The sequence below is a fragment of the Cyclopterus lumpus genome, chromosome 23, assembly GCF_009769545.1.
Source record: "Cyclopterus lumpus isolate fCycLum1 chromosome 23, fCycLum1.pri, whole genome shotgun sequence".
NCBI lineage: Eukaryota > Metazoa > Chordata > Actinopteri > Perciformes > Cyclopteridae > Cyclopterus > Cyclopterus lumpus.
Genome location: NC_046988.1, coordinates 5,054,618 through 5,068,435, shown reverse-complemented (window position 1 = coordinate 5,068,435; position 13,818 = coordinate 5,054,618). Strand labels below are relative to the sequence as shown.

The window sequence follows — 13,818 nt, the reverse complement described above, 5'->3', positions numbered from 1 at the left end:
GGGTCGTGACCGAAAGAACGAGATCTCGGATACAAGCGGCCGAAATGAGCTTCCTCCGTAGGGTGGCCGGGCTCAGCCTTAGAGATAGGGTAAGGAGCTCGGACATCAGGGGGGAGCTTGGAGTCGAGTCGCTGCTCCTTCGTGTCGAAAGGAGTCAGCTGAGGTGGTTCGGGCATCTAGTCAGGATGCCTCCTGGACGCCTCCCATTAGAGGTTTTCCGGGCACGTCCAACTGGTAGGAGGCCCCGGGGAAGACCGAGCACACGCTGGAGAGATTATATCTCCCGGCTGGCCTTGGAACGCCTCGGGATCCCCCAGAATGAGCTGGAAAGTGTTGCGGGTGAGAGGGAAGCCTGGGTCGGCCTGCTGAACCTGCTGCCACCGCGACCCGACCCCGAATAAGCGGGTGATAATGGATGGATGGATGTCAGAAGGCAGCACTTGGCTCTGGTGGGCCCAATCTAACCCCTGCCTGTATGTGTTTCTATCTCCTCAGTGAGACATCAGAGCTGGTGTATTGTGTTGCTGACCTTCAGATGAGCAACCAAAAGCTCCTGGAGGAGGTTAGGAAGCTGAAGCAGGCGGTGGAAGGCATGGAGGAAGGCAACCAGAAGCTGGCAGAGGAGAATGAGGATCTACGCAATCAGGCCAGGGTGTAAGAAGCACTTGGATACAAATAAACAGCACTGATTCAGTGCAGCACTCTGTGGTTTGTTGACGTTCATCTGTTTGTCCTCTCACACAGTAACCTACAGCTGGCCCAGAAGGAGAAGATGCTGAAGGAGGAGGTGGAGGAGATGAAGGCCACTCTGAACTGTACGGAGGAAGGCAGAGCTCGTGCCTCAGCACACTGCAAACATGTGGTCAGTCAAACTCGGGCAGCACAAAGAGGATCTATGAAATGCCTTCTTCTTGCATGCGTCAGTGCATACAGAAAGCTTGAGGCTGAAAGGGAAGAAACACTTGTAACAACAGACAGTTGCAGCATTGCAAACCAAAAGTAAAAGCAGCAACTGTTGTTGACCACATTCGAATGAAAAATAAACATGCTTGTCATTCAACGTAGCCTTTCAAAGCAGGAAACTAGTGCCATGTCAGCCATGATGATTTTTTTTTAAAACATGTATACCATTCAATTTAGAAAATGTTTGGCATCATGCAACCAACGATGCACGCTTTGAACAAGGCCTGGTGTTGTAGGCACAATAGGGAAGAATTCTGATAGACTTTTTTTCTAACGTACACGTCGAGCTGTCAGAATGTAATCGAGCAGAACATGTAGGATTGCGCATGCATTTCCATAGTTGCTATTGATTATTTGTATTTATTTTCAGGAGAGGGAGAACCAGAGTCTTATTGCCAAGATTGCTTCTCTTCAGGAAGAGGTATTCCACTGTCCAAAGAGAACGTTTGTCAGAGGAGTTTACATTAAAATCAATGAAGTGACTTCACAGGGAATCAGTAGTGCTCGTTTATTCATAGATGGCTTGCAGAGTCTATTGTTTCAAGTTTGTACATAAAAGGATGTGACCCGCTGCCCTAACTCCCCTCTGATGGCTCCCCAGAACTTCAAGGTCACCATGGAGATAGACGAGCTCCAGGGGAGGATAGCTGAGCTGTGTGACATTAACACTGACCTTCAGGTACCTTTTACTATCTCCCCATTAAAATGGGTATGCCAGTGACGGCAGAACAAGACCAACAAAGTCAAATCAATTATCCTTGTATATGTAAAAAGCCAAGTAACTTAACAATCTGTACAGCAAACAAGATCTTTTATCCATCACCCCTGGACTAAGAGGAGAAACGACTCCCAGGCTGTGATCACATTAGTTATCCTTCGCTCTGTTACGAGCTGCCAATCTGCCACAGCTCTTTGCAGAGAGGGTGAGCAGGTTGATAACCCTAGATGCCATTTCTAACCTTATCACAAGCTGGCTTTCCTGAACAGTTGTTGAGACTACAGACCTCCAAGCATTGATTCCACCACCCCCAGCACACCACAGTGAAGAACAGAGCACTGGCTTTTCCAGACTGATAGCTCTGCAGGAGCCTGTTGCACAAACCGGGGGTATTGAGTTTCCTCAGAAAGAACAGTCTGCTCCTTCCTGAAGACAGTTTCAGTGTTTGTTTTTTTTTTTTTTTTTTTATTTAGACCCCAATTTATATATTTGGATCAACCTTCTGCACCTACTCTTCTTGGCTGACAACCAGGACAGGGGGGCTGCCTTTTCTCTTGTTGTCCTCCACCAGCTCTTTGGCTTTACTGATCTTAAGCATCATGTGATAAAGCTGTCTCAGTAATCTGTTCTCTGTAAAGTGAGCTCTGTCTCTACGTGAACACTGCATATTTCTCCCTGGGGTCATACATGTCAATATAGTGATAACGTCACCAAAAAACTAAATATCTTATCAAATTCTGTGAAAGTCTTCACTACATGCATTATAGTCACATCTCTACTCGGTCATTATCTTATTCTTTTTTTTTCATTCCCCACATGGAGCTGTCTCAGGTACATTAGAATCGCTGTGTTGACCATGTTACCATTGGACAGGGCTTTCTGTGACTTCCCTTTCCCTGTCCACAGGTGCAAATTCACTCTCTTGATGCCGTCGTTGGTGAAAAGGAAGCTGGGATACAAGAGGTCAGTGCTGCATGTTTTAATTGTCAATTTTACTGTTGCTTGTGGCAGTTTTAATCACTATTAAAAATATTTAAAAAAATATCCATTCAGCGAAACACCGGCTCAGTGTAAACGTCAGCTACCATTATGTCGCAAATACGTTTTTTTTTTTTTAAACTTAATTTCTGGGTGATGGGAACAGATCTTTGTCCTAATCTGTTTCGCTACAAAACTTAAACGGGTCTTACTTTCTTTTACAGAAGAGAAGACAAATAAATGAGCTGAAGTCAACAGTGGAGGAATACTCCTCCATCACAGAGGTCAGTGGGTTGAACTTCACATCATATAATAATTTCAGTTTCTACTCATCAGCAAACCCCGCTAGTTTCTCTTACAGCTTCTACTTGTTGGTAGACCCATGTGGTCTCATTCAGTGATTTGCTTTGTGCAGCGATGATTAATCCTCAGAACACTCACAGAAGAAGGCAAATGGAGGGAACTAATTTAAATAGGATTGGAAATATTGACCATGAACTTCAGGTGGTGATTTTATTTCGAATATGAATATTTGGGAAACATACCAGAAAGGTTTAAAGCTATATGTGATATTCAAATTGAATTGTGCCATGTCAGCACTTTTACCAAACATACTTCTCTGATTCCAGCTTCTGAGGGCAGACAAGAGCAAGCTGGAGAACCAGATGCAGATGATGCACCCATTCCTGTCTGGGTGAGTGAACCAAGAATAACCTGGGAATGAAGGGGTAAGCAATAGGTCAGGTGAAAGTAGAGATTAGCCATCTTCAATCTTTCAAACTATGACTTTAGATGGTTACTTTAGTCATTGTGTGTGTGTGTGTGTGTGTGTGTGTGTGTGTGTGTGTGGATAGATAAACTCTTCCAGCCTCAAACTGTATCTTTTATAAAAAGGTATTTGTATGTTCTGGTCTGTAACTTTGAAACAATGGTGCATTACCACCTTTTCTAACAAATGTCTTTGTTTATAACTTGTTCACGTCTAACCTTCTCCACTGTCCTCCTGTCTCACAGGGCTGGCCTGTCCGTGGCCTATAGGTTGAACCAGAGCAGCTCAGGGTCCCTACAGACAGAATTGGCTTTGGCACAGTCACCACTGGAGGTCAGCAGCACTCCCCTTACTGTCTTCACTTGCTCAACTTTTCTTTTTTGATCTCTAATTGTATTCTTTTTTTCATCTGGCTCACGTTATCATACCACTTATAAAACGCTTCCATCTTCTTAAAGTTTCTCTTAGTACTGCCATTTATTCTCATTTCTGACCGAGAATTCGCAGCTGCTGCATCTTTGTCAATTTCCTTGTAGCAGCCACATTTTTTTAATTTGAATGGACCTTACATAGATGCGTCATCCACACTGACCTTCCGCTGTAACAGACGCAGCTAGTTTTGCAATGGTGTGTAATCTCAGTATGTATTGCCTCTGCAGTTCTGAGAAGTTCTATGCCTACAGGCAAGATTTTTCGTTGACTAATTGTAGGGCTTCTCACATATTTCACTCAATACAAAGCACTGTCTAAAAATAAATTGCCTTTCTGCATATGCTGTGTACTTTGCACAGTCCAGCCTCTCTCATAATTGGGATGGCATGGTATTAATTCCATGTTGTGTTTGTGTAAATATCTCTTGCAGGCTTCCCATGTAGTTGACCATTTGTCCAATACTGTCAGCTGCATCTCCCTGTTGGATGAGACGCTGGACAGGGAAGTGTTGCTGATGCTGCAGGGACCCAACCCTGACCACATGGCTCTGGAGTTCAAGAACCTCATAAATACACTGGTAAGTGTAATTAAGTTTGGGTGAAGTCCTGACTTGCACTAAAATTGACCTGACTCTAATGGACAGTTGGCATAAAGCAATCCCTTTTGTTCTGTAGTATGGAGTTGTCTTCACTCATAATGTGGAACCTTTTTAAGACTTAACTTTAAGAATTGTATTGGTCTTCCCTTTCTAGATGAACCGTTGAGGTTCATTAAAAGGTGACAGCCCTCTTGAAGTTTTAGTCATATTCAATTTCTACCATCTTAAGATTGCCTCGGCTCTCATGAGTTTAGAATAGTATATGACAGGTTTATGAATGCATGTAATTATGTTGCTAATGATGTGCATGACACATTTCAGATTCTTGACTTTCCATCTTGAAGTATTTCTTTGACACAACATGCGTGCGTCCTCTTTATGTCTCTTAGAAAAAGGATTTCACAGAAGAAACCAACTCCGCCTTGTCTACAGCCTGTGCACAGCCATCAGGCAACACAGACGCCAGTCTCCAGGTCAGATACACTTTCAGACCTACCAGACACTTGATGTAAGCTCAAGAAAAGTTGGTGCTTCAGAGCACTGAAGTTGGTGCCTGTGAGCAATATTCTTTTGCATATGGGTTGATTTCGGGCTGAAAAGGGCTGTTTGAGCAGCTTTTTGAAATGTATGAATCATGAAATTATGTGACGTGATTTCTACCTTTTGCACTCTTTTTCTCTATCACTGCTCGTTCTCTCCTTCCCACCCACCATCTCTCTTCTCTAGAGATATCTCACTTATATAACTCCAACAGGCCCCATCCAAGCAGTGTTGTTTAGTCAGTGTGTTGTACCATGAACACAACCCACTCCCCTCCTCCTTCACTCCAACTCTCTCTCTCTCTTTCTCTTTCTCTCTCTTCTCTCCCCACCCCTCTGCATGGTTGCCACTCTGCATTCATTAGGCACGTACTGCCATACAGCAGAAAACATAGCAAATGAGACAGAAACCATTAGTGGAGCAGAGCTGTACCAGTCGTTCTGTTTCTTGGGTGTGCCAGCTGACATGGAAATATTTTGTTACAGTTAGTTGTCAGAACTTTTTGGAGGTGTGAAAAACACCTAGCTATTCTTGGCCTTGTCTTCCCACAGACGGTGCAGGCCGAGCTGGACGCGAGAAGGGCCGACTGGGCCCTCAGCCTAGACCAGCTGGCCCAGTACACAGACTCACTGGAGAAGGAGCTGATCAAAATGGCCAGTAACATGAGGAGGTCCCGCACCGAGATCCTGCACCTTTCAGTCAGGTGAGAGATGCTTCGCTCTCTGTGGTAAGATGAGTGCACATTCAGAAATGTGTGAGCTGCTGAGTGATTTTTCCGGTGGGGGGAGTTTTGTGAAAATGTGGTATGAGAGCGCTGTAATGTGAAAGAGTCGATCGGCAGTGGCTTTTGTGTTGGCTAATTAAAGACAACTTGACTAAGGTAGGAAACTCTTTCGTTGAGGAGGAGTTGCTCTTGAGCAGTAGTGATCTCATTGGTTGAATTAAACCCCAGTGGGCAGAGCATAAGACTTCATTTTCTGGCTAAGTAAGGTAATACTGACACCATAAAAGAAGACTTAATAATAGGTTAGAAAGCTAGAAGCTGATTAAATCCAGCAGTGTGACTGGAACTGAATAAAAATGCAGTCCAGGTGTAATGAGCGCTCAAGTTTAGCTGATTAGCCTAGCTGACCTTACTTGTTCAAACAAGCTAATAGCTGTATCTGTAATCTTGTAGGAGTACTTGTGGAGCTTCCCGGATCTTAAATTCCACATGGTCCTGAATGAATGAATACAAATAATTTACTTGGCAGAACTAAAGAGGATTTTATGCAGTCGATTAAGTTGTTCTGCTATTCGAGTAGGTCTGCCTGTCGGAAATCTATTTCTAAAATCTACTAAACTCCACATAAATAATAATTAATTTCAGACTCCTTCAAATGTGGGTGTCTCTGCTCTCCCAGTTGGCCAGTCAGTTGTGCTGAGTGGGGAAAAGACCTGTCAATCATTCTGACCTCAATGACCCCAAAGGGCCCGCCTCACTGGGTCTGAGTTGGTGCCAACTCTGGACTTTCACTCTGACTCTGTGATGGGTTTGCCTTGAGCTGTGTGTGTGCGTCTGTTTTGTATGCGTTTTCATGGAGACGGCCATCCCCTTCAGGTATATAACAGAGCTGGAGTTGTACAAGACGAGAAGGAGAACTGGTCAGGCTGTCCTTTTGGATTTACAGGTTTTTAGTTACGAGGGTGAACTCGGGAATATTGTTTGGTAAAAATAAAAATAAAACAAAGAAGGCTAATTGTTGGTAGATATCTACCTCCTGCTTTGGAGTATTTGGGCTAATGCAGACCGTTCAGAGTAAGACTGGACTACAAGACAGTGCTGGCATCAGGATTTTGTTGTAGGACTCATTTGAGATCCGGTGAAGTCTTGAAATTAGAGGGTCGGGCTGGGACTGGATCTATAAAACTGAAGTGAAGAAACCGTAACTTGGCCAGTCGGAGAACTGGCGCTGGTCACCCTGGGCAACAGAATGGGACACTGCATGGGCCTGCGGATTGGGTACAGTATGTCCACTGTACTGTCTTCTCTGGGATCTCTGTGAATGTATTTTTATAGCTCTCTGGAACGTTAACAGAGCTTTATTAATCTGTGTGTTTCTTCTATATTTCTCTTGAAAAAAGAACAATGCCTCATCTGTTTTTAGTTAACTGTATTTTTATATTGGTGTGCGCAGGGTGCAGGAGCAGGAGAACCAGAAGCGGCAGCTGTGCGAGGAGCTGGAGCAGCTGAAGACTCCTCAGGACAGCAGAGAGGCCTCATGCCAGACACCTGTACCAGAAGAAGAGGTCAGAGAGGAGGGGAGCATGGCCGGGCTAGATCATGGGGCAGCAATCTATCAACCTATATTTAATAAACAGCAGCAGCCACTTGCTTTCACTATTCACAGAAGTAATATTTTTATCTTAATCTGTAGTCACTATACATTGTCCATAGTCTGGCAGGTAAGCAAGTTTCACCTACAGTGTTTGAGTATTCACTGGCATGAAGGGTCATATTGGGTTTGGAATTCATTCCAATCTAATGATCATTTACATGTGTGATTTTGTGTTTATTAACATTGGATATTGGAGTGATTTGCTTGGAGAGCAGTGACGGCTCATACTGTATTCTAACAGATGGAGTATCTGGTAGAGGAGCGTTGAGTCCGAATAGGCGGACATGTGTACCCACACACAATCAGATGCGACCGCACACCTACGCACTGCTCCTTGCGCAAAATGCGATGACACGCTTGAACATTTCCATTACAGCACCGTTGTTTTAACAATGAGTTTTTGGTGCCGAAGTAGAGGGATTTGCATACCGTAACCAAGTGGTACTTTGTAAAATAAAGCAGCGCTTACTTTGAAGTCATTTACACAGTATAGCCCTGATTCAGGAAATAACAGATTTGTTAATAAACACAAATATTTAAGTTTTAAGAAGAGAAGGTCATATATGAGCTCTGATCTTTGCTGTGATTTTTTTGTATGTATGTATATTTTTTGGTGACTTTTTTTTTCTTAGAAGTTCTTTTTAACGGTCACTGCTGAACTGCCTCATCACCTCCAGTTGGAGTTTGCCCTAGTGGAATGTTTTACAATCAGGCTGTACCGTTTCTTGTGCATCTCAACTTATTCATTTATCTTTTTGACACCTTGTCTTTACCTTCCTTTCCTTTTTAGCCTGGAGATGACTTGGACTGGGATGAGGAATTTGCCCTTCAAGACTTCCTGAAGAAAGAGTTAGCAGAGAGGAATTGTAAAGAACAGGTCGAGCGAACGGACCGAGGTGAAGACGAGGATGTGGAGGAGAAGTGGACGGTGGTGGACACAACTGGAGAGGGAGGAGTGAGGGACACGTCCACTCCTCTGTCTGCCCTCTCTGGGGAGGCCCAGCCTGGCCATGGTGCAACAGGAGGGGGTCAAGGTGAGTGAAAACTCAAAAGTGGACATAATGACCACCAGCCAACATCTCAACAGTTTTAACTGCTCTTCTATTCTAACTATTAATGAATAATATGAATTGGCTTTCAACGGATACATTACATTACATGTCATTTAGCTGACGCTTTTATCCAAAGCAACTTACAATAAGTGCATTAAACCGTGAGTCCAAACTCAGAGCAACAAGAATCAAGCAAGTACAATTTCTTCAATAAAGTTAAACTACAAAGTACTATCCGTAAGTGCTACTAAAGTGCTATCGGTAAGGGACATTTAAGTGCTACTACGGCATTTAAGTGCTACCTATTCAAGGTATAGTCGAAAAAGATGTGTTTTTAGTTTGCGCCGGAAGATGTAGAGACTTTCTGCTGTCCTGATGTCAATGGGAAGCTCGTTCCACCAATGAGGAGCCAGCACAGCAAACAGTCGTGATTTTGTTGAGTGTTTAGCTCGAAGTGAAGTGAAGGAGCTACAAGCAGATTGGCAGAAGCCGAGCGAAGTGAACGGGCTGGGGTGTACGGTTTGACCATGATACAATCTTCAAAAGCTCTCAGGAGAATTTGGGAACTGAGCAGTCTCTTCCTTGAGCCTTTTTAAAAATCTGGTGGACACCAGAATTATCCCCAGGCTAACTGGAACCTCATAAAGCCCAAGCGAAATGAACTAAATATAGTTTAATATTTTTGTAACTCCATTCTGACCCCTACGCACGGTTCCTCGTTCTGGATCCAACTCGGTAGAATTAGGCCTTGAGCTAACTTAATGCAACAAGAATGTGAACTACTACATCCTGCTTCTTCTTATGAGAATATTCAAACCATATGTATGTGAGTACTACAGTTTTATCCACATTCATATCGCTCTAGATTGGGTATACCTAAATTGAACATCAACTCAAACTACAGCTAATATTGGCCATAAATATACACATTGTTGATTACTGTAAGCAGCAATATTTTAGTAATTTAATTATTTCTTACTCTCTTCGATATCTATTGTGAAGCCAAAAAGCACTGTTTTTAGTCTCAGACCAGCTAGTTAAACATTAAGCTGTGACTTGAAGATCACTCGCATGTCCAGCTGGTTTCCTTGTGCCTTACAAAGTGCTTCACAGGATAAACTCTACAGGTGAAAACGGTGTGTGTGTATGTATATTATCCCCCTGTAATCCATGGGAGTCACAAGGCACTCAGCCACCCTTGAAGTACCAGTACAGTACACACACTCTCACTGTAAGGATACACACACCCTGAGGCCCTTGGCAGTAGACCCCTGCCTTCTATGGTTGTTGTGGCCCTGGTTTTATAAAGATTGTGAGTGTGCGTGTCGACAGAGTATGTGAAATCCTCTCCTTCTCAAGGCCCTTGTATGGCCAGGTGTACGACCGGTCTGAGGCCACGAAGTGAGCTCAGTAATCCTCCATTCCTCTGCTTGCATGAGCGGCTGGCAGGCAGAGAGAAATAAAATGAGATTGTGGACGTGGTCATTAATACCTTAGCCATGCATGATATTTTAACCTCTCTGCCCCTCCCTCAACTCAATGCCTGGCATGATAGACAGTCTGACCTTTTATGGTAAAAGGTGGGGTTGCTTTTGGATGTCTATTAATCTCTGTAGATTAAGTGGACAATCATTTTGTGTTTTTATTGAACAGCGTCTTTGTGTAGTTCTTTTTTTCCGCCTTATTTTTCCCAAATGTATTTTAATTTTACTCTCTTTACCTCTTTCTCTCCATCTGTTACAGACTCTTCAGCCTGCACAGAGTCAGAGCCAGAGGTGAACTGTCAATCTTTGCAGGTAAATTGAAATTGTGATATTTTCCTGTCTGTATTATGTGTATATATGTGTTGCATAAGATGCTAATGTTTGAGATTGTTAATATTTTATCCCCTTAACAACATTTTACTAAATATTTTCTGGAAATGGCACACATTTTATGGTATTTCTTGTATTTCAGCGATTTTTAATTACTGAAATATTTAACATGCATGTTAAATGGAATATTCTACATCCTTTAAAACATTAACTAGAGCATATGTAGCATATCAGAGTACATTTAAAGTCCATATTGATCATCAAAGGCCTTAATTCCAGTGGGATGTTGCTAACTGAAGTTTTATAACTGTCAATGAAATAACTACTCGTCTTTAGCCTGGTCTCTAGAAGTTTTGAATATAGCTACTCTGAATGTGACTTCCAAGTGTATTTCAATCTCTGTAAACCACATGCCCAAATGAATTTGTGATGGCTCACATGTGATTATCAGAAGATCACACAAGTGAATATGTAAACAATTCCCTTGTTATCTCCACCCTAAACAACTACCACTAATGTGCTCTTGAGCAAGGCATTGGATCTCAGCCTGCTCACAGGCCAGCAATAGATTATTGTTGTAATTTGGCAGCTGCCAGGTGTGTGTCAGGTATCAGTCAGCAGCAGGCATGACGGTACCAAAACAGAGTTGGTACTCGGCTTACGTTGGCTTAATGGATGAAAACAGAGAGTTTCCATTGTCATGCTTTGCTGTTTCTGGGAATATAGTGAAATATACACTTCCCTAATAGTGGTTTTGAAGGAAGTAGGATGCTTTTTAAAGTTAGAATTATCAACGTCAAGGGGGATCAGAAAAACTAGCTTGAAAACTTGAAAGAGATGGGTAATGAATTGCAGTGCAGTCATTTTTGCCACATATCTGGTAATGTGGTTGGGTCAACTGTGAGGGCCCATCTCTCCTGAATGGTTGATTCTGATTCTGGTGAATCAAACCACGTTCTACCACTCGCTCATATAGGTGAACGTGTGTTTAAAAAAAGTTCAAATTGAAAGGGTTGAGGTCAGAAAGTTAATGATGGGTATGGTAATGTCCTTGAACGCTCCATAGAAAAGGAGGGATTTAAACAGTCCCTGTCACTCGTGTGTTATAGCAACTTCAGATGTGTCTAAGAGTAATTTATCACATTATACACGTTTTCTCTTGCCCTCTTATTTCACAATATAATCTTCTGCACTCTATCTTTTCCTCTTTCTGCCATTTGCCTTCCAAATGGCTCTTCACATGTCGTCCTTTACAGCCTCCTCACAGGCAGCAGTGTTCTTGCTTTTGCTGAAGCCGTCCCCTTCCTTATAGAGAATGACAGTGATGAAACTTTCAGGTCACACTGTGGTAAAAATGAAATTACTTGCTGTTATTTAATAAGACATGTTATTCACTAAATTACACATTACGAAGCGATGATCTCAATGTCTTTTCACACTTCATGAATTTAGATGTTATGAATTCTACTCACTTGCAGTCCGCAATGCCTAATTAATTTCATCCCTGCAAGGTTTTTAAAACTAATTTAAACATCATTGCTGCAGTTGGTATGAAAGTGATGTTCGCTTTTGAATTCTTATGAAGATGACATTAATTGGGGGTCTTTCCAACAATCCACCAGTGATGGAACAGATGCTTTGTGCTGTCTATCGGCTGTTAGATTGTGTTGACTCCTTAAGCAATGTCTACTCATCCGACAACGATTTGTTTCTATTGACTGATTGTGTGCCGGCTGTTTGCTACATGGTTAATGTTTGTTGCGTATTTGATCTTGTCACCCCTTTCCCTCTCTCTCTCACTCTCTCTCTGTGTGTGTGTGTGTGTGTGTGTGTCTGTCAGGAGGCAGCAGTGCCATTGAGCACCCACTCACAAGCTGTCAGAATTAGACACCCAGAGGCGGATGCTCTCCCTGATTTGCTCCACTCTGAGAACAACGGTAATACCGCCGCCTCTCTCTTTGTAATTCACTGTCTATGTGGCTCACACACATCTTTCTGCTTTAGCTAGTCGCTCTACTGCGTGCATTTACAACTTAACCAAAGAGTGAGTCATTTCCTGACTCACATTTGCTGTTTTGTTTAGCGGAGAGAAGACTTTACTAAATCTTGCAAAATGAAGGTCAAACTCTACTAAATGCCACAGTATGACACTTTTTTTCATTTGTTTAGTCTTTTTGGTCAAATATCGTTACTGCTTTGTAATGTCATGTACTTGGTGACTGCATTACTGCAACACACTTTATTAACTGTATAAGTCAGTTATTGATTGTTGATCCTTTGCTTACTGATTATTTTACTTTCCATATGAACTAGATGGTAAAAAAAATTATTTAATTAATCATTACGTCAAATACAATGAAAATGTCCATGCAGGTCACACTGAGCTGTAATACTGTAGTTCTTTGATCACCATATTGATAAAACTTTGCTATGTTTTTCTCTCGTCTAGCTCTAGGGACTGCAGAGTCTCCCTCCTGTGGTCAAACCCAAAATCTGAGCAAGTCATCTGAACAGGACCAAACGGTCACACTTAGTAACACCCCTCCCACAGCATCCCAGATGGTTCCTCCCAGCAGCACATCACCTGGACGAGATGAGACTATTACCCAGACTGAGAGGTGAATGATGTGTATCAAACCCAGTATTTATTTATTTATGTATTTATGTATTCATTCAGAGTATCAGATTTCCTTTCTTCCAATGAAAATTCCAAATGATCATCTTACCTAAACAGGAACTTTATCCACAGTTGGTGCTTTTTCGATTGGCTGAACCCACCTAAAAGGCACAAAACAGAAGTTTCCATAGAGAGGAATTTGACATCACCACATAGCCTCAACCCACATCCTGACTTATTATAAACCATACCTCCCTGCTAGGTTTGAAGTTGACAGGCGTTGGCCACAATACTCTCAGTTGACTTTACCATTTTCAAGTTTCTGCATTTCCATATGACTTGGTCCACATTTGCTAGTCAAATGGATGTTTCCTCACTGTGGGAGGAGTGTGCAGGCTAATTAGTATTTCTGCAGCGACTCTTTGCATAGACACAGTCCACCTACAAAGAGACGAAAGCTGTTCCTCAGCTCTCTTACCGTTTCATTACGTAGATAGAAAGTGTATCTAATTTACAAATTAAGAATGAGAAAATGGATGGTGCTTGACAGTTGACCTTTTGATCTTTCACCTGTGGTCAGCACCCAACCGGCCAGTGAGCAGCACCACAGCAGAGAAGAGAAAGAGGGCACGGTGGACTCGAGCACAGCAGTCATGAGTCGTACTAAGGTTAGTAGCAAAGGGAAGTGTTTTAATGCATTAGGGATTACAACTTCCTCTGTTCTCTTCAGCTCTCCTTCCTCTTTTTCTCCCTGTGTCTTTCTTTTTCTCTCTGCCACTTTATTTGTGTTCTAGCCGAGTGACAGTAGGTGTGTTAGAAAGTGAGAGAGGGGGGGGGGGGGTCAGTAGGCTGGCTGAGGGCTGGCTGAGGGCTGGCTGAGGGGCTGGCTGAGGGTTGGCTTCCCCCACAGACAGGCTGAGAGGGAGTCCTTGTAAAAAGGGAAAAATTCAAGGAGAATA

The 13,818-nt window shown here is 42.7% G+C and overlaps 2 protein-coding genes across 2 annotated transcripts in view; one reads left to right on the top strand and one right to left on the bottom strand.

The window, feature by feature from the left end:
* The window catches only part of bcat1 (branched chain amino-acid transaminase 1, cytosolic), a 30,385-nt gene extending 16,851 nt beyond the window's left edge, over positions 1-13,534 (bottom strand). The window contains exons 1-5 of the mRNA XM_034525857.1: positions 13,415-13,534; positions 13,111-13,235; positions 12,969-13,020; positions 8,150-8,214; positions 3,275-3,373 (exon numbers count right to left, since the gene is read on the bottom strand). The gene's annotated coding sequence lies outside the window, so the exon portion shown is untranslated. The remainder of the gene's footprint in view (positions 1-3,274; positions 3,374-8,149; positions 8,215-12,968; positions 13,021-13,110; positions 13,236-13,414) is intronic.
* lrmp (lymphoid-restricted membrane protein) overlaps positions 1-13,818 on the top strand; it is a 30,408-nt gene that overhangs the window by 6,294 nt on the left and 10,296 nt on the right. The window contains exons 7-23 of the mRNA XM_034525853.1: positions 496-654; positions 745-862; positions 1,334-1,384; positions 1,565-1,642; positions 2,588-2,644; positions 2,884-2,943; positions 3,289-3,353; positions 3,674-3,761; positions 4,291-4,437; positions 4,848-4,931; positions 5,550-5,701; positions 7,176-7,287; positions 8,167-8,410; positions 10,172-10,224; positions 12,083-12,179; positions 12,692-12,860; positions 13,440-13,527. Coding sequence (XP_034381744.1) covers positions 496-654; positions 745-862; positions 1,334-1,384; positions 1,565-1,642; positions 2,588-2,644; positions 2,884-2,943; positions 3,289-3,353; positions 3,674-3,761; positions 4,291-4,437; positions 4,848-4,931; positions 5,550-5,701; positions 7,176-7,287; positions 8,167-8,410; positions 10,172-10,224; positions 12,083-12,179; positions 12,692-12,860; positions 13,440-13,527 — 1,822 coding nt within the window. The remainder of the gene's footprint in view (positions 1-495; positions 655-744; positions 863-1,333; positions 1,385-1,564; positions 1,643-2,587; positions 2,645-2,883; positions 2,944-3,288; positions 3,354-3,673; positions 3,762-4,290; positions 4,438-4,847; positions 4,932-5,549; positions 5,702-7,175; positions 7,288-8,166; positions 8,411-10,171; positions 10,225-12,082; positions 12,180-12,691; positions 12,861-13,439; positions 13,528-13,818) is intronic.